This window comes from Thalassophryne amazonica, chromosome 2 (assembly GCF_902500255.1).
Source record: "Thalassophryne amazonica chromosome 2, fThaAma1.1, whole genome shotgun sequence".
Lineage (NCBI taxonomy): Eukaryota > Metazoa > Chordata > Actinopteri > Batrachoidiformes > Batrachoididae > Thalassophryne > Thalassophryne amazonica.
Window position 1 is genome coordinate 58,775,343 of NC_047104.1, and position 18,979 is coordinate 58,794,321.

General features: G+C 41.8%; 1 protein-coding gene across 1 annotated transcript in view; it reads right to left on the reverse strand.

The window, feature by feature from the left end:
- The window catches only part of LOC117524694 (potassium/sodium hyperpolarization-activated cyclic nucleotide-gated channel 1-like), a 223,252-nt gene extending 204,963 nt beyond the window's left edge, over nucleotides 1–18,289 (reverse strand). The window contains exon 1 of the mRNA XM_034186516.1: nucleotides 17,855–18,289. Within this exon, the coding sequence (XP_034042407.1) occupies nucleotides 17,855–18,259 (405 nt within the window). The 5' untranslated portion in view covers nucleotides 18,260–18,289. The remainder of the gene's footprint in view (nucleotides 1–17,854) is intronic.
- Between the last annotated feature and the right edge of the window lie 690 nt (nucleotides 18,290–18,979).

Consider the following 18,979-nt stretch of genomic DNA (forward strand, 5'->3'; position numbering starts at 1 on the left):
TTTTCAGCACTGTAGCCAGGCTGACAAAGAGTCAGAGCTCTATTGAGCTGAGTATTCCATTAACTTTAACTAGTAATGACTTCATGACTTTCTTTGCTAACAAAATTTTAACTATTAGAGAAAAAAATTACTCATAACCATCCCAAAGACGTATCGTTATCTTTGGCTGCTTTCAGTGATGCCGGTATTTGGTTAGACTCTTTCTCTCCGATTGTTCTGTCTGAGTTATTTTCATTAGTTACTTCATCCAAACCATCAACATGTTTATTAGACCCCATTCCTACCAGGCTGCTCAAGGAAGCCCTACCATTATTTAATGCTTCGATCTTAAATATGATCAATCTATCTTTGTTAGTTGGCTATGTACCACAGGCTTTTAAGGTGGCAGTAATTAAACCATTACTTAAAAAGCCATCACTTGACCCAGCTATCTTAGCTAATTATAGGCCAATCTCCAACCCTCTTCTTCACAGACTAAAGTTAATTATGGAGTTCCACAAGGTTCTGTGCTAGGACCAATTTTATTCACTTTATACATGCTTCCCTTAGGCAGTATTATTAGACGGTATTGCTTAAATTTTCATTGTTACGCAGATGATACCCAGCTTTATCTATCCATGAAGCCAGAGGACACACACCAATTAGCTAAACTGCAGGATTGTCTTACAGACATAAAGACATGGATGACCTCTAATTTCCTGCTTTTAAACTCAGATAAAACTGAAGTTATTGTACTTGGCCCCACAAATCTTAGAAACATGGTGTCTAACCAGATCCTTACTCTGGATGGCATTACCCTGACCTCTAGTAATACTGTGAGAAATCTTGGAGTCATTTTTGATCAGGATATGTCATTCAAAGTGCATATTAAGCAAATATGTAGGACTGCTTTTTTGCATTTACGCAATATCTCTAAAATCAGAAAGGTCTTGTCTCAGAGTGATGCTGAAAAACTAATTCATGCATTTATTTCCTCTAGGCTGGACTATTGTAATTCATTATTATCAGGTTGTCCTAAAAGTTCCCTAAAAAGCCTTCAGTTAATTCAAAATGCTGCAGCTAGAGTACTGACGGAGACTAGAAGGAGAGAGCATATCTCACCCATATTGGCCTCTCTTCATTGGCTTCCTGTTAATTCTAGAATAGAATTTAAAATTCTTCTTCTTACTTATAAGGTTTTGAATAATCAGGTCCCATCTTATCTTAGGGACCTCATAGTACCATATCACCCCAATAGAGCGCTTCGCTCTCAGACTGCAGGCTTACTTGTAGTTCCTAGGGTTTGTAAGAGTAGAATGGGAGGCAGAGCCTTCAGCTTTCAGGCTCCTCTCCTGTGGAACCAGCTCCCAATTCAGATCAGGGAGACAGACACCCTCTCTACTTTTAAGATTAGGCTTAAAACTTTCCTTTTTGCTAAAGCTTATAGTTAGGGCTGGATCAGGTGACCCTGAACCATCCCTTAGTTATGCTGCTATAGACGTAGACTGCTGGGGGGTTCCCATGATGCACTGTTTCTTTCTCTTTTTGCTCTGTATGCACCACTCTGCATTTAATCATTAGTGATCGATCTCTGCTCCCCTCCACAGCATGTCTTTTTCCTGGTTCTCTCCCTCAGCCCCAACCAGTCCCAGCAGAAGACTGCCCCTCCCTGAGCCTGGTTCTGCTGGAGGTTTCTTCCTGTTAAAAGGGAGTTTTTCCTTCCCACTGTAGCCAAGTGCTTGCTCACAGGGGGTCGTTTTGACCGGTGGGGTTTTACATAATTATTGTATGGCCTTGCCTTACAATATAAAGCGCCTTGGGGCAACTGTTTGTTGTGATTTGGCGCTATATAAAAAAAATTGATTGATTGATTGATTGATTTCTCCTAATATCCACAGCAAGTTCACCCCTGGAACGTCCCCAAATTGTCCTAAATGTAAACTGACTATAGGAACTAGATTTCATTGTTTATGGGAGTGTAATATAATACAGTCATTCTGGAAGGCGGTGTGCACACAGATCAGCACTGTAGTGGGGCAGAAATTGTCTCCCAGCCCTCTGCTATGTCTTCTGGGACTGATACCTGTAGGCCTTAAAGCTCACAAAGACATCTTACAATTCCTCCCGATGCTGGCTAGAAAGACCGTAATGTCCAAATGGGTCGGTGGTGATGCCCCTTCCATTTAAATATGGAAAAATTTAATTTCTGAGATAGTGACTTTGGAACGTTTAAGATATCGTCTTAATGGTAAAGCCAACCTGTTTAAAAATGGGAGCATGCTTTGGACTGTCTGCAAATTAAAAGATTAGTGATTTGAAATTGCTAACAAATTTGTACTTTATCTTATTTTTATTTAGTTTGTGGTAATTGCTGTAAACATCCTCAGACTACTGGCTACCAGTCAGTTGCTTGTATACATGTACTGTGCTGTTCTGTTTTTTTGTTTTGTTTGTTTTAATTTGTGTGTTTGTAATAAGGAAAAATGTTTAATAAAAATAATATTAAAAAAAAGACACCAAGATTGCCTTAATAGGTCTTCTCTTCTCCAAGAAATTACATCTGATGTTCATAAAAATTAACCAGAGCGTTACAAGTCCAGCCTTTTTGATCCACCAGTATATGAAATGTGACCAGATAAGTATAGTGGAGTAAGGGCAGTGTGAAATGCTTCTTCAGTATGAAAATGTGATAAGATAAATACACCCTGTCTGAAGTGTAGCTGTCAATGTGAAAAGTCAGAAAGTCAGCCAGGTGCAGAGGTCTCTGCGACAATTTATTCTGCGGTGACAGATGACATTTCTCTGAGGTTACATCTGGATTCCTGCAACACTGAGGCAAAGCTGGCCTTTAACGGTGTCGACTGAACTTGCATTCATAAGCAAGCTTCTCACACTCAGCCATCCACATAAAACATGCAAATGGCAGCTGGCTTCACCACTGTAATGACGCCAGTCTTAGCTGTTTTAATGTGCTCTCCTATGTCCCTACAAGTTTTAAGTACGACTGAGCATATTTTTCTTTCTCTGTCCATTTTCTAGTGTCCTTTTCATCCTGCCGTTCATCCTATCTCCCGCTTTCCTTTGTTGCCAGGGTGAGCACAAAAAACCTCAGTACGAGAGAGCCCACTCAATTCAAATCAGGACCGTCTGAACTGATCGCATCGTGTCATTTTGGGCTGTGTAGAACAGCAGCGTGCCACCGTGCACACACGACTACCAAAGGGATTTTCCCCTTGTGATTCATTTGAACTTTCCTCTCTTTGAAACGGCATCACACAGGCACTGTATGATTAATGCCGCCACAATTTTCTACCCAGAGTGCCAGATTAATGTTGGATGTGAATTTTTCAAAATGCCTCTGGGCAGTTGTGGGGATATTGTCTTTTTATTGGGTATTAGGTCTGTTATTCAGCCTGTCCAAATGCATATGTAATGTCAGAATAAGACCCCACGATGTAGCTGGGTGGTTCCCAGTTTAACAGCAATTCCCATAGAGGCATATGAACCCAAATATAAATATGAATTATTGAGAGGAATACCATGCATTACTCAAGCAGAAGTCCACAATAAAAGAAAATACTACTGCTGATTTATTTTATGAAAATGTGAATCTCCTGTTATGTCATTATGTGATCATTAAAAACTGTGCTTGCATTTGGACAAGGAAGCACATAAGCATGTGGCAGGGTGTTTTATAACTCTATCCACGGGGCTCCAATCAGTGATGCCATAAAGAGACACAAAAACAGACTCACACTGACTTCATTGACAGTTGCAGTTTTTCTTTTTTGTTTTTGTTATGACAAACACAGCATTAAGTGATGATGATGAATAAAAGGTACAGTGATTAGGTTCCAGGAAAAATAAAATTATATGTGTGTGTGTGTGTGTGTGTGTGTGTGTGTGTGTGTGTGTGTGTGTGTGTGTGTGTGTGTGTGTGTGTGTGTGTGTGTGTGTGTGTGTGTGTGTGTGTGTGTGTGTGTGTGTGTGTGTACAAGTAAGGTGTGTTTTTTAACTTATTATCTGTTTTAATCTGGTTTTTATCTGTTTTATTATGCTGTTTTAATTGTAAATTATATTATGGGAAATGTGCAATATGCTGATGAATGTTCCATAGGCATGCAAGCAGTGTACTGTTTTGTTGTTGTATTTATTGATTTTTGAGACAGAAATGTTTGCAGAGCACTTGAAGTCCAAGGCAAATTTTCCTTTGGGGGAACAATATGTACTTTATTGTCCCCAAAGGAAAATTTGCCTTGGCCACAGGAAAAACACCTCTGTTGGAAGCCTTCAGGACAAGTTGGAACATGTCCAGCTGTTAAACAATTTCTCATATACTCACTCCACTGAAAGCCATCAAAAGCCGCCTGGATTTTACAAATGGTTATCAACACGGAGGTGTTTTTCCTGTGCCGCCGCTCCGCGCCGGCTGCGTCCCGACACGCGGACCCGTCCGCACGTCTTTCATTAAAAAAATCTCCTTTAACAGTGGAATATCCGGATAAAATGCTGAAACCGACTTCTTCTGAAACTTCTCTGTTCTCTCACGACGTCCTGGATCAATAGAGCCTGAAATGTGAAGGTTTTCAGCTTGAAACAGGCTGATGACGCCGCCTGAGAGCGCAGCGCGACGCCTCGCACTGTGGGAAGTCCTTAAAGCGACAGTGTCACCTCAAAATCTCTCATCAGCCGTTAAAATTTTCACTGAAAACCAGCTTAATTTTTCGAACCATGTCCACTTCGATGTGTCTCACAGGTTTAGAAAAAATTTTGATCAAACAAAGCGCCAGTCTCTCAGCAACTTCTCAGACAAAGGAATTCCGACGAGGGGCTGGACGACTCCTCCCACAAGGAGTGCTCACAGGCGAATGACGTCACCGACAGGCGTGGAAAAACTCACGCATGTGCATGAGGGTTCATGCATGTCTGATGTAAAAACATATGAATGAAATCCATATAGTTTTTGAAAAAAATAAAAAGGACCTATACTTTATGGACAGCCCTCATATATATATATATATATATATATATATATATACACACACTCAACAAAAATATAAACGCAACACTTTTGGTTTTGCTCCCATTTTGTATGAGATGAACTCAAAGATCTAAAACTTTTTCCACATACACAATATCACCATTTCCCTCAAATATTGTTCACAAACCAGTCTAAATCTGTGATAGTGAGCACTCTCCTTTGCTGAGATAATCCATCCCACCTCACAGGTGTGCCATATTAAGATGCTGATTAGACACCATGATTAGTGCACAGGTGTGCCTTAGACTGCCCACAATAAAAGGCCACTCTGAAAGGTGCAGTTTTATCACACAGCACAATGCCACAGATGTCGCAAGATTTGAGGGAGCGTGCAATTGGCATGCTGACAGCAGGAATGTCAACCAGAGCTGTTGCTCGTGTATTGAATGTTCATTTCTCTACCATAAGCCATCTCCAAAGGCATTTCAGAGAATTTGGCAGTACATCCAACCAGCCTCACAACCGCAGACCACGTGTAACCACACCAGCCCAGGACCTCCACATCCAGCATGTTCACCTCCAAGATCGTCTGAGACCAGCCACTCGGACACCTGCTGAAACAATCGGTTTGCATAACCAAAGAATTTCTGCACAAACTGTCAGAAACCGTCTCAGGGAAGCTCATCTGCATGCTCGTCGTCCTCATCGGGGTCTCGACATGACTCCAGTTCATCGTCGTAACCGACTTCAGTGGGCAAAATCTCACATTCGCTGGCGTTTGGCACGTTGGAGAGGTGTTCTCTTCATGGATGAATCCCGGTTCACACTGTCCAGGGCAGATGGCAGACAGCATGTGTGGCGTCGTGTGGGTGAGCGGTTTTCTGATGTCAATGTTGTGGATCGAGTGGCCCATGGTGGTGGTGGGGTTATGGTATGGGCAGGCGTCTGTTATGGACGAAGAACACAGGTGCATTTTATTGATGGCATTTTGAATGCACAGAGATACCGTGACGAGATCTGAGGCCCATTGTTGTGCCATACTTCCAAGAACATCAGTTGCAGCAGGATAATGCACGGCCCCATGTTGCAAGGATCTGTACACATTTCTTGGAAGGTGAAAATGTCCCAGTTCTTGCATGGCCGGCATACTCACCGGACATGTCACCCATTGAGCATGTTTGGGATGCTCTGGACCAGCGTATATGACAGCGTGTACCAGTTCCTGCCAATATCCAGCAACTTCGCACAGCCATTGAAGAGGAGTGGACCGACATTCCACAGGCCACAATTGACAACCTGATCAACCCTATGCGAAGGAGATGTGTTGCACTGCATGAGGCAATAGAATATCCCATATCACTCCAGTTTTGGTTTCTCTTCATCGGCTGCCAGTAAATTTTAGGTTGCATTTTAAAATTTTAGTTTTAACTTTTAAGGTCTTACATGATCAAGCTCCTCAGTATACCTCTGACCTGCAGAAACCATATTCTTCATCTCTTAGATCTTCAGGTCAAAAGTTGCTGTGGGTTCCACGTACCCGGTTCAAAACTCATGGGAATCGGGCCTTTCAGGTAGTGGCACGAAGGCTGTGCAATTTTCTTCCCCTGTCTTTTCACTGTATAGACTCCATTGACTCTTTTAAAAAGCAGCTGAAGACATTTTTATTCAGATAAACTATTCATTAATTTGTTGTTTTATGATGTATTCTATTGTTTTAGATAGTTGTGATATGTTGTACTTTCATTGTAATAGAGATATAATAGCATTATATCTCAAGGAATAAATGTGTGTACAAAAATGCATTCAGTACCAACAACATTTGGGGTCAAAGTCATTAAGTCAAAATTTAAGGGATTTTTCACTCCAATTTGCATAAAACATGGTAGACAAATGGAGGTAGGTTTTGGAATTGCCTAGCAAGTTCAAATTTGCCAAAGGACAATAACTGGGATCAACATCTTGTCTGAATAGCACAGAGTTCACTGCTGTGTGTAATGTATTCATGTTCAAAATGGTGCAGAATAAAATTGTTTAGGTGTTTTCATTATCCTTAAAAATAAGATACTTTTGGTGGTGTCCCTTTAATTACATCTTCAAAACTGCAGGTTTACCAAACTTTCAGTAAGTATATGTGGATGCATCATGTCCAAATTCATCCATCATATTTAATTGATTTTCAGATGTGGGCCACAAAACTCATTTTCAGTTTGAGATAATCTGGGACATATCCTCACCTACAACTCATTTAAGAAAATGCATGCATCATTTATCATTATAAGTTTGCCTGCTGATACCTATATGTAGCAAACAGTCCATGGCTCAGAAGTGACAAAACTTTCTCAAATCCCAATTTGAAATCTCTATGGAGCAGTGTTAATTTCTGTCAGAGACCATGTGTGTAAGCCATGTGCTTTCATTAGCTGCTTTCATTTGTTCGGTTGGCAGAGCAAGGCATTCTGGGAAAGTAATTCACTGCCCCCCAACCAAATCCACAAGAAACTGCAATTATTTACTGTCACTCTCAGAGGTGTGCCACACAAGTCAATGATAATCATGGACATTCCCTAGTCAATTTAAAAATAAACTAGAACACTCGCAGAACACAAACCTCTGCCAACACTAGCTGACAATTCCACAAAATGTTACATTGGAAAACATTTTCAAGGTCAAAGTCTTGTTAGAAGTGACTTTTCATAAGCTAAATTTAGATGTGATCAAATGTCAGAAATGTGTATTTAGTTCATGCACTTGAATCAAAGGTTTTTGTGTTGTAGTCAGTTTTTTTTTCAACTTTTTCGGTTTCTGAATTTTATTTTCCTTTATATAGCGCCAAATCACAACAGAGTTGCCTCAAGGTGCTTCACACAGGTAAGGTCTAACCTTACCAACCGCCAGAGCAACAGTGGTAAGGAAAAACTCCCTCTGAGGAAGAAACCTCAAGCAGACCAGACTCAAAAGGGTGACCCTCTGCTTGGGCCATGCTATAATCATAAATTACAGAAGTAATTCACAGAACAATTCACGGACGAATATACAAGAATTGCTGTTGGTGCACAGGACAGGAGGGTCGCCAACACAAACACAACTCCCATCTCTGGATGGAGCTGCACCTTAAACAGAGAAAAAACAGAATCAGGCATCAGAAAGACAAAAAATACTGAATAATTTGCCAGCATTAATCAACAAGAAAAACAGAAGAAATACTAAGGTGATCGCCGGCCGCTAGCCCTAAGCTTCACTAAAAGACCCAGAATTTAGGTGAAGTTGAGGCCGCAGCCTGCTCCAATTACTAATAACATGAATTAAAAGAGTAAAAAGCGTAAAACAAAACTGTACCAGTATGCTAGCCATATGAAAGGGAAAATAAGTGCGTCATAAGTCCGGACTTGAAAATCTCCACAGAATCTGATTGTTTTATTGACACAGGGAGACCATTCCACAGAACAGGGGCATGATAAGAGAAAGCTGTGTGACCTGCAGACTTCTTATTCACCCTAGGGACACAAAGTAGTCCTGCACCCTGAGAACGTAAAGCCTGGGCCGGTACATAAGGTTTAATTAGGTCAGCTAGGTAGGGAGGTGCCAGTCCATGAATAATTTTATAGGTTAGTAGCAGAACCTTAAAATCTGACCTCACTGGGACAGGAAGCCAATGAAGAGATGCCAAAATAGGTGTAATGTGGTCAAACTTTCTGCTTCATGTCAAAAGTCTGGCTGCAGCATTCTGAACCAATTGGAGAGCCCTAATGCTAGACTGCGGTAAACCAGAAAATAGAACATTGCAGTAGTCCAATCTAGAAGAGATGAACGCATGGATCGGGGTCTCAGCATCAGCCATAGACAGTATGGGACGAATCTTCGCTATATTTTGCAGGTGGAAGAAAGCAGTCCTAGTAATATTTCTAATATGGAGGCCAAAGGACAATGAAGGATCAAAAATTACCCCAAGGTTCCTCACTTTGTCAGTGTGATGTATGACACACAAGCCTAGGCTGAGTGCTAACTGGTCAAATTGATGCCGATGTCTCACTGGACCAAGAACCATCATTTCAGTCTTTTCAGAGATTAAAAGTAGGAAGTTTCTAGACATCCAACTTCTCACTGCTGCAAGGCAATCTTCTAAGGATTTTATGTCAACGAGTTACCAGCAGTTATCGGCATATATAACTGAGTATCATCTGCATAGCAGTGAAAGGTAATCCCAAAACGCTGCAATATGTGCCCAAGGCGTGCTATATAAAGGGAGAAAAGCAGGGGGTCTAAGACAGATCCCTGCGGAACCCCAAATTTCATGTCACTAAGGTTAGAGGTAGTGTTACTGTACAAAACACAGTGAGAACTGGTTAAGTATGACGTCAGCCATGCAAGGGCACTCCCAGTAATCCTAAAATGATTTTCCAGCCTATCAAGTAGAATACAATGATCCACTGTATCAAATGCAGCACTGAGATCTAACAGCAGCAGAACGATAGTGGTGTCCAAATCCATTGTAAGCAGAAAATCATTCACCACTTTAGTGAGAGCCGTCTCTGTGGAATGATATTTTCTAAAAGCAGACTGGAGTGGCTCAAAGAGATTATTCTCAGTAAGATAGTCTATGATCTGCCATGACACCACTTTTTCCAGAATTTTAGAGCAAAATGATAGATTTGATATCGGCCGATAGTTTTTCAATACACTAGGGTCAAGATTAGGTTTCTTAAGTAATGGTTTAATCACTGCAGATTTGAAACGTTTAGGAACAGATCCAGAAGTTAAAGAAAGATTAATAATTTCCAGCACAATCAGCCCAAGAGTGGGCCACAGGTCCTTAAACAGTTTTGTTGGTATAGGATCAAATAAACAGGTTGTGCTTTTTGTTGACGTTACGAGTTTCGTCAGCATGTCTAGGGAGATACTATCAAATTCTGTAAATCTAGGTAATACCTCAGTAGTGGCGCCCACCTCAATAGCAGGGTGTAGTGGCTGGGTTAAGGCATGCTGGGATATGTTCAAGCTAATGTCATCTATTTTCTTCTCAAAGTAATCTAGGAAATCTTGTGCTGTAAAGGGAGAGCGAGCTACAGATGGTTGTCCATGAATAAGTGTTGCCACCGTGTCGAACAAGAACTTTGAGTTATGCTTGTTTTTGTTGATCAAATCAGAGTAATAGGTCCGCTTTGTAGCCAATAATGCATGTTTATAGTCTAAGATAGCATCACGCCACGCAAGGTGGAATACTTCTAATTTTGAACAACGCCATTTCCGTTCTAGACCTCTTGCTTTATGCTTGAGGTCATGCAGGTATTCACTGAACCAAGGTGACTGCGATTTGGGGGAGCGCGGTTTCATCACAGGTGGTGCAATCATGTCGAGTGTCGTTTTGAGCACTGAGTTTAAACTATCCACAAGTCTGTCTACTGACTGGGTATTTGTCAAAAGTGATGCTAAGACATCATGCAGTCTAGCTTCTAGTTCAGTCTTAGTTGAGGAGTTGATGCATCGCTGCAGTGATACATAAGGTTGTTCTTCCACTAAACATGGCAGCGAAACTGTAAACTTAATAGGTGAGTAATCAGAGACCACCGATGTAAGAGGCATGATGTCAGTATTTGTGACAGCAATACCACGTGCAAGAACCAGATCCAGGGTATTTCCACTAATGTGCATTGAATCCCAAATGCATTGCCGAAATCCTAATGCATCCATAATTTCCATAAATGATTTGCAGAGGGGATCAGAAGCTTATTTATATGAACGTTAAAGTCACCAATGATCAGAATGTTATCTGCTCTAGTTGACAAGTTAGAGATGAACGCACCAAATTCATCTAAGAATTCCGAATATGCGCCAGGAGGCCTATATATAGTGACAAAGTAATACGGCTGATTTTTATTCTTCTGACCTTGGCAATGCGTAATATCCTGAGCGGAGCGGAGAATCAGATGCTCAAACAAGTAATATTTGTGACCCCCAACAGCTAATAAGCTGAACCTAGATTTATAAATAAAAGCAACACCCCCGCCTTGCTTTGCATCACGAGGGATGTGACTAAATGTATATGTTGGTGGGCAGGCTTCATTTAAGGGGAGGACAGCTGTAGGTTTAAGCCAGGTTTCACATAACCCAGTAATATCTAAGTGATGATCAATAATTAAATCATTAATCAACAATGATTTTGAGGACAGTGATCTTATGTTAATGAGACCCAGTCTAAGGACCTCAGTGGGGTTGACAGTTGAACTGTTTGGGTTTAGGGGTGGTTCCAGAGTGGCATATATAAGATGCCTAGAAGTAGGTTTAGGTTTGAGACATTCCACGCGCGTTGTAGGTAGCAGACACAAAATCTTTGCTATTACTGGAACAACCACTGGGCCATCCTCAATTTCAACATGATACAATATAGTAAATAAATGAATTAAAGTTCACAGCAGTTACACTGAAAGAGTAGCAGAAGTATTAGAAATGTAGGAACAGTATATATATATATATATATATATATATATATATATATATATATATATATATATATATACATATATATATATATATACCACTCCTAAGATTAACACAAGAGTAAAGTACTAAGGTAAAGTTCACAGCAGTTACACTAACAGTTTAACAGAAGTATATAAAAAAAATGAAATGAAAAAATGAAAATGAGGGTCCGAAGTCGCTAACGCAAGCTACCTGCTAGCGAAAATGCTAGCCGCTCCTAAGATTTACACAGGAGTAAAATAATTACTTAAAATTCACAGCAGTTCAGCTGAAAAACTAACAGAAGTATTAATCAGGTAAAAAGAACCAGCTATAAAAATAACGACGGGTGGGAAGGGAGGAGTCGCTAGCGAAAGCTAAACACTAGCGAATGCTAACTGCTAGCAAATTACAACAGGACTATAGATAAATAACGTTCAGAGTAGATACAATTAATAACCAGAAGAGTGCTAAACAGAAATAAAAGAAATGTATACAACCATGTGAATTTCAGAATAGCGTCACAACAACAAACAATCCGTCGGAAACAAGTTGCCAGATCTGTGAGATCATGTTTGATTTAGATATAATGTCAAATATACATTAAATGGGGTTTTCAATGTTAAATTTAACTGGCTACAAAATCTGTAATCTGGATCAGTTGATAAAGGATACCATCCTACATAATGGTCCCATATATGAAGGAAATTCAAACCTTTTTGAGTTATGAATTTTTGAAAATTAATTTAATGTTAAAGATAGGGATTTTCCAATTTTCCAAGATTTTTCCTGACTTTGCCCTTTGATCTATGACCTTGAAAATTAAATCAATTCTTGCCGATCAGGATACAAATCTTCAGTAAAAACTTCATAACGATATATAAAACAATTGCCCACAAACAAACAAACAGGGGCGAAAACATAGCCTCCTCCAACTTTGTTGGTGGAGGTTATAAAAAGTTGCACTCTGAGTGTTTCTGCAGGATTTTGTGTGACTGGAAAACACAAGTAAGCTCTTATGCACTGCTTCAGACAAATCTCATGCTTGGCCTGACCACATATTTGTCCGTGCTATCAATGCACACAAAGTGAAGAGAATTGTAGCTGATCTCGATCTTTGTGATTGGATCACATCATTTTTACTCATCGTATTTGCTTTATTAATTATGAGTCTAACGCCTTAAAGACGTCCTCCTGCTGATCGTTTCATAAGCGATGCATCAACAGAGCTGAGAGTCACAAAGCTCCTCTCCTCAATGCTTGCCGGCTCACCAGCAGCATTGTGGGTTCTAGAAGAATCTCAAAAGTACATCTATGCTCTGGTTTGCTTCAAATATGCACCAAGTCTATATTTGACAGACGTTGCATCTGGGATTGACTCTTGTCCTGCGGCATCCATGTAGCATCGCAACATTCCCTGTTAGCTTGATACTTTCCTGTGGCTCATCATCAATCAACATTTTCAAAATTCACATCTCCTTGTAGTTTCTGACCATGATGGCGGCGCGCCTAGGTGGTGCAGCGGCTTCCCGGCTCTCCGTTCAGTGCTCGTTTCTTTTTATTTTTATACAGTTTTATTTATTCTTGGACACTATCTGCATTGCGAGCTTGCAGTACACCCGCCAGTCGCTGTTGGATATCAGACATTTACATCAGATATCTGTTTCGAGCGACTTTCACCACACGCACAACATCCCAGGTGACATAACGAGACCGCCGGGCTCTCCGTGGATTGTTATCGGATCTGGAAGGCGACGAAGCAGAAGTGAGGCCGCAGGTCTGGTGTTATGCTAAGGCTACGCAGACAACCACACAAGCCACCCCTCCCGAGCCTGTTTCTCTCCAATGCCAGATCCCTGGTGCATAAAACGGACGACCTAGTTTTACAACTCACTGGAAATCGCTATGTTCGTGACTGCTGTGTGCTTATTATCACCGAAACCTGGCTACACCAGGACATACCCGACACTAGCGTGCAGCTAGCTGGCCGCACACTGCTACGCGGAGACAGGAGAAAGGACTCCGGGAAGAGGAGAGGTGGGGGGCTTTGTATTTATGTGCATGATAACTGGTGCAACAATGGGACAATCATAGACAGTCACTGCTCCCCAGATTTCGAGTACATGTCTGTAAAGTGCCGGCCTTTTTTCCTCCCGAGAGAGCTAACTGTTGTTATCATCACTGCTGTGTATATTCCACACAGCGCTCTCTCTCCTGCTGAGCACCGTGAACGAACAGCAGCTGGCCCAGACGGAGTACCTGGCAAGGTGCTCAGAGCGTGTGCCAACCAGCTTGCCCCCACCTTCACCAGGATCTTCAACCTCTCCCTGGACCAAGCAGTCATCCCGTCCTGCCTGAAAACCTCCACCATAATCCCGGTGCCGAAGAAGTCTCCCATCACCAGCCTGAATGATTACCGCCCAGTGGCCCTCACTCCGGTAATCATAAAGTGCTTTAAGAGACTGGTTCTTCAGCACATCAAGGACCACCTCCCCCCATCGACCCTCACCAGTTTGCATACAGGGCAAACAGATCCACAGAGGACACCATTGCCGTAGCTCTCCACTCTGCTCTAAACCACCTGGCGCAGCCGCAGAGCTACATCCGAATGCTCTTTGTGGATTATAGTTCTGCCTTCATAATAATCCCGGACAGACTCACCACAAAACTGGACACTCTCGGCTTCCACCCTCTCACATGCGCCTGGATTAAAGACTTTCTTTCCAACAGTCCCCAGACTGTGAGACTCGGCCCTCACCTCTCCTCCACCCGCACGCTGAGCATCGGCTCTCCACAGGGCTGCATGCTGAGCCCCCTCCTCTACTGCCTCTACACCTATGACTGCAGACCGGCCCACAAGAACAACCTTATTGTCAAGTTTGCAGACGATGCCACAGTGGCCAGTCTCATCTCCAGAGGTGATGAGGCTGCCTACAAAGAGGAGATCCAGCAGCTGGCAGCCTGGTGCTCAGAGAACAACCTCGCTCTGAACACTAGGAAGACCAGAGATCATCACTGACTTCAGGAAACACTGCACCGACCCTGCCCCCTTTCTCATCAACAGCAAGCGTGTGGAAAGGGGCCACACCTTCAGGTATCTCTGCGTTCTCATCTCAGACTGCATCTCCTGGTCCAACAACATCTCCTCTATCCTCAAGAAGGCTCAGCAGCGGCTACACTTCCTGAGATTCCTCAGGAAGTACAACCTCAACACTGACCTGCTGCTGGCCTTCTACCGCTCATCCATTGAGAGCCTGCTGACATACTGCATCACAGTATGGTTTGGCAGCTCCACCGCTGCTGACAGGGAGAGAATGCAGAGGGTTGTTAAGGCAGCACAGAAGATCATCGGCCACCCTCTCCCCTCCGTGTTGGACATTTACACCTCCCACTGCCTCAGCAGAGCCAAAGCGATCTCCTGGCTCTGCCCTGTTTGACCTGATGCCCTCAGGGAGGCACTACAGGCTCACAAGGACAAAAACAAACAGACTGAAAAACAGTGCACTGATCCTCCTCATGCAATACTAACCATGTGCAATAACCCAATCACCCATGGACAATATACATTTCTGTGTAATATATTTATATCCTAGCTGCACCTTGCACTAGTGTCAACTGTATATATATTTTTCCTTACATTGTTGAATTTTTCTTTCTATCTTGTTTTTGATACATATTCTTGCACTATTTTTATCTTTTTTTGCACTATTTTTATTCTATTTTATTGCACTGCAACTGGATGGCCCTAATCTCGTTGTACCAATGTATAATGACAATAAAAGGCATTCTGATTCTACAGTAGAATTTTGTTTGTACCATCCGTTCTTGGTTGTTCTTCTGCTTTCTCTTTCTCCATTTTAACACAGATTTAACTAACATTACTGACACTTAGAGGTCAGAAGTAAAAGTAATTATCACATCCCTCTTTCTTTGACGTACTACTGCAGTGCTGTACAAAGTGGAAACGATAATGGCCATATATACTCGTATATATATAAAAAAAAGTAATTTATTTACTTTATTTTAAAACACTAAGGACCAGCTTGAATTGCAGATACGTATTTTTAATGTACTGCAAAGCTACCCAGTTGTCAAACATATACACTGGATTTACTTTAATGTACTTGCAGTGTGCCCTGTACAGGTGTATTATCCTGTAATGTGCAAATATCAGATCCCAAAAAAAAAAAAAGAACTTGATCAGGACATCCCTATTTTTCCGCAATTATTTTGTAGACAAAAACAGCAGACTGTGCAGTCCTGATTGTCTCAAATTATCCGACGTGTTGCCGTGTTAACTGTACACTCCAGATACTTCACTTTGCACTTTTTACCTCCAAGACTAAACAACATCCATCTATTGAGTGTAATGGAGACTTTTCTAATTATTACAGTAATTATAATCATGCTTGTATTGCAGCAGTGCCTCTCTGGGACCTTTGGTCCCACTGCTAACTAGACAGGCACACAGAGAAATATGTTAATTAACATCCATGCTTCATCAACTTAGTACAGACTGAAGTTCAGCAAAGTGCCACTTCATCTCTTCAAGGATGCATGTAATCACCAGCAACATTGATCCCTATTTCTTTTCAGGATAAAGGGTAAGATTGACAGTTCTGCAGTGGAAATATTACTCGGTTTATAAGTGGATTCAGGAAATGTTTTATTTTTAGCCAGCGTGATCACAACCAGCTGGTACAGTGTCAATCCGCAGTTATCTTGATATTTTCCATGCCACTCCAATAGAGTGTTTTCACTGATGTCAGGATTATACGCGTGATGCTTGGCCATCTCAGAGGCACTTTTGAGTAAACAAGACATCGCAAAAGCACACATTCTACTCTCTCAGATGGCAAAAGTTCACAAAAACGATACAAAACTTTATGAGAGAGCCATGAGATATAGAGACGGACGAAGCAGTGAAGCACGGTCGCGATACAAGATGAAGAGGAGTATAATTGGTGGTAAAGATCCATACAAAATGCCATCATGTGCATGGTCAGAGAGTGGGAGTTCACTGCCTAGTGTTACGCACATGAACATAGTGAATTATTTATTATTTTCACCTTGTCTCTATACATTAGCAGACCTGAAAAACTATAAAAGCTTGGATGCGTATCGTATAATCAGTTTGTTTGTGGCTCATGGGGGACAAATACCTGATGGAAGCTAAGGTAGGCTGGCTATAGTTTGTACACATGTACAATATGTGTAGTGAGACAGATCTGATCACATGTACTTTTATCTTTTTTCTTCCTCTACTGGTCATTTTTTATGTTAATTTAAAATCAAATAATGTACTTTATACAAAGTACTCATTACACACCGGGAGCAACAAGGGGATTAAGGACCTTGCCCAAGGGCCCTTAGTGATTTTCCGGTCAGGCTGGGATTTGAACCAAGGGTCCCCTAGTCTCAAGCCCAACACTTGAACCACTAGACCATCACCTCCCCAAATCACAATTTCATAATTTTATTTCTATCAAACAGATCAAAAATTTGCACTTCTCTCTCTCTCTCTCTCTCTCAGCAACTGAATCAAAAACTTCTTTCCTTTCACATGCATGGACAATGCCAGTCACCCTCTACACACCGTCATCATCAACCAGAGGATTCTCTTCAGCCACAGTCTGCTCCATTCCAAGTGCAGGACCAACAGACTGAAAAACTCCTTTATCCCTCAGGCCATCAGACCGTACAAGTCCTCACTCAGTGGGAGGAGGAGTAACAGGAAGACAGAGGACAGGAAGGAGAGGAACATTCATAGCCAGTGAACCAGTAGTGATCAGTATGTCTGGTATTTGTATTTATATTTGCAATGTTTTTTTTTTTTTTATTACTTTCACTTTTGATGCTGTGTGTGCTTCTTACCCTGTGTGCTGCTATACAATACTGCTGGAACCTCAATTTCCCTGAGGGAGTCTTCCCAAGGGATTAATAAAGTTCTATCTAATCTTAAACCTAATGTTCATCTTATTTTATACAAAATGTGCAGAACATACACAGCTGTTCACCAAGTTTTTCCCATCAAACATTTGTTGCAGTTATGCAAGCCATACACATCTCCTTTATTCACTGAGTTTTTCCCAAGATATGCCCTTATCACCTTCAGCAATCTATAGTAATGCAGGTCCATCTCGCTGTGGCAGCCGATGACATGACAATAATTCACCATGATACCACTGGATTGCGACAAATATGTTTGTCGCAATCTAACGTTTACCAGTCTCTATTGAGAATGGTAAACAAAAGGGTTAGTGGAGTGGAAAAACCTATATCTCTGGGATGGCCGACTTCCGGGTTTGTCAGGTCATGTGAAAACACTCTATAGTAGGAATACTCATCCATCAACACAAACATCAGCTACTATCATTCACACATAAGTGGTTTCTCGCTCAAGCACACACGCAGAAACACAGAGGAGCACTTCCCTACCTCTTCCCACTGGTGGATGTAGCGAATGAGCCGAGAGAGGCGCAAGAGTCGCAGCAAGCTGAGAATCTTGGTAAAGCGAACAATGCGCAAGGCGCGAGCCGTCTTGTAAAAATCAGAGTCAATTCGTGTCTCCACAATGAGGAAAATGTAATCCACAGGTATAGAGGAGATGAAATCCACCACGAACCAGCTCCGCAGGTACTTGATCTTGATCTGCTGTGGATCCAAGATGATCTCTGTGTTGTCCTCCTTGACAATACCTGTCCTAAAGTTGAGCACAAGGTCCATGAGGAAGAACGTGTCGGAGACCACGTTGAACACAATCCAGGGGGGCGTGTGCTCGTCCTTAAAGAATGTGATACCCACAGGGATGATGATGAGGTTACCAACCATCAGAAGCAGCATGGTCAAGTCCCAGTAAACCTTGTAATAGGAAAAAGGAAAAGACAAAGTTAGAGAAAAATGATGAAACAGTATGTATGATATGGTTGTTGAAAAAGGTTGCTAAGGCAGAAGCAGTGTGAGGTTTTTTAGCTGGTTAATTCACTGTATGGATTCAAGTCCTACAGATTCAACAATAGCAATACCACAAAAGCTGGCATGGTAGGGAAAAAATGAAGAGTGCTTTTTAAAACCCAGTCATTCTCTACCACAATAGGAACACCGCATCAAGTGTCATTTCATGTTCAATTTTGTGATTTTATGTGTTTTATGAAAATACACAGTAAAGTCAAAAACAACATGATTCATAAAAGTTGGTACAGGTGCACATGGGAGCAAACGACCCCTGTGAGCATGAGATACAGGATACAGACCTAACGTCTGACATCAGACAGGGTTCAAAACCTCACAGCCCGAGTTGACCAATGCCCCGCATAAGACCAGAACACCAGCCGAGGCCATGGCCCCCTCAGTGGTGCTAGGCATTCCCCAGCACCAACTGCAAGTTTCTGAAGGGTGACTCATAATAACTGGAAGGGGTCGTCCTTCAGCACACCCCTCCCACCACCAACACTACATAACCAACCCCCAAATGCTCCCCCCAGGACCACCAAACAACAACAGCCCATCTCTGCACCATGAATCAATGCCCAAGAGTACCACGGGTACCCAAGTGACTCACCC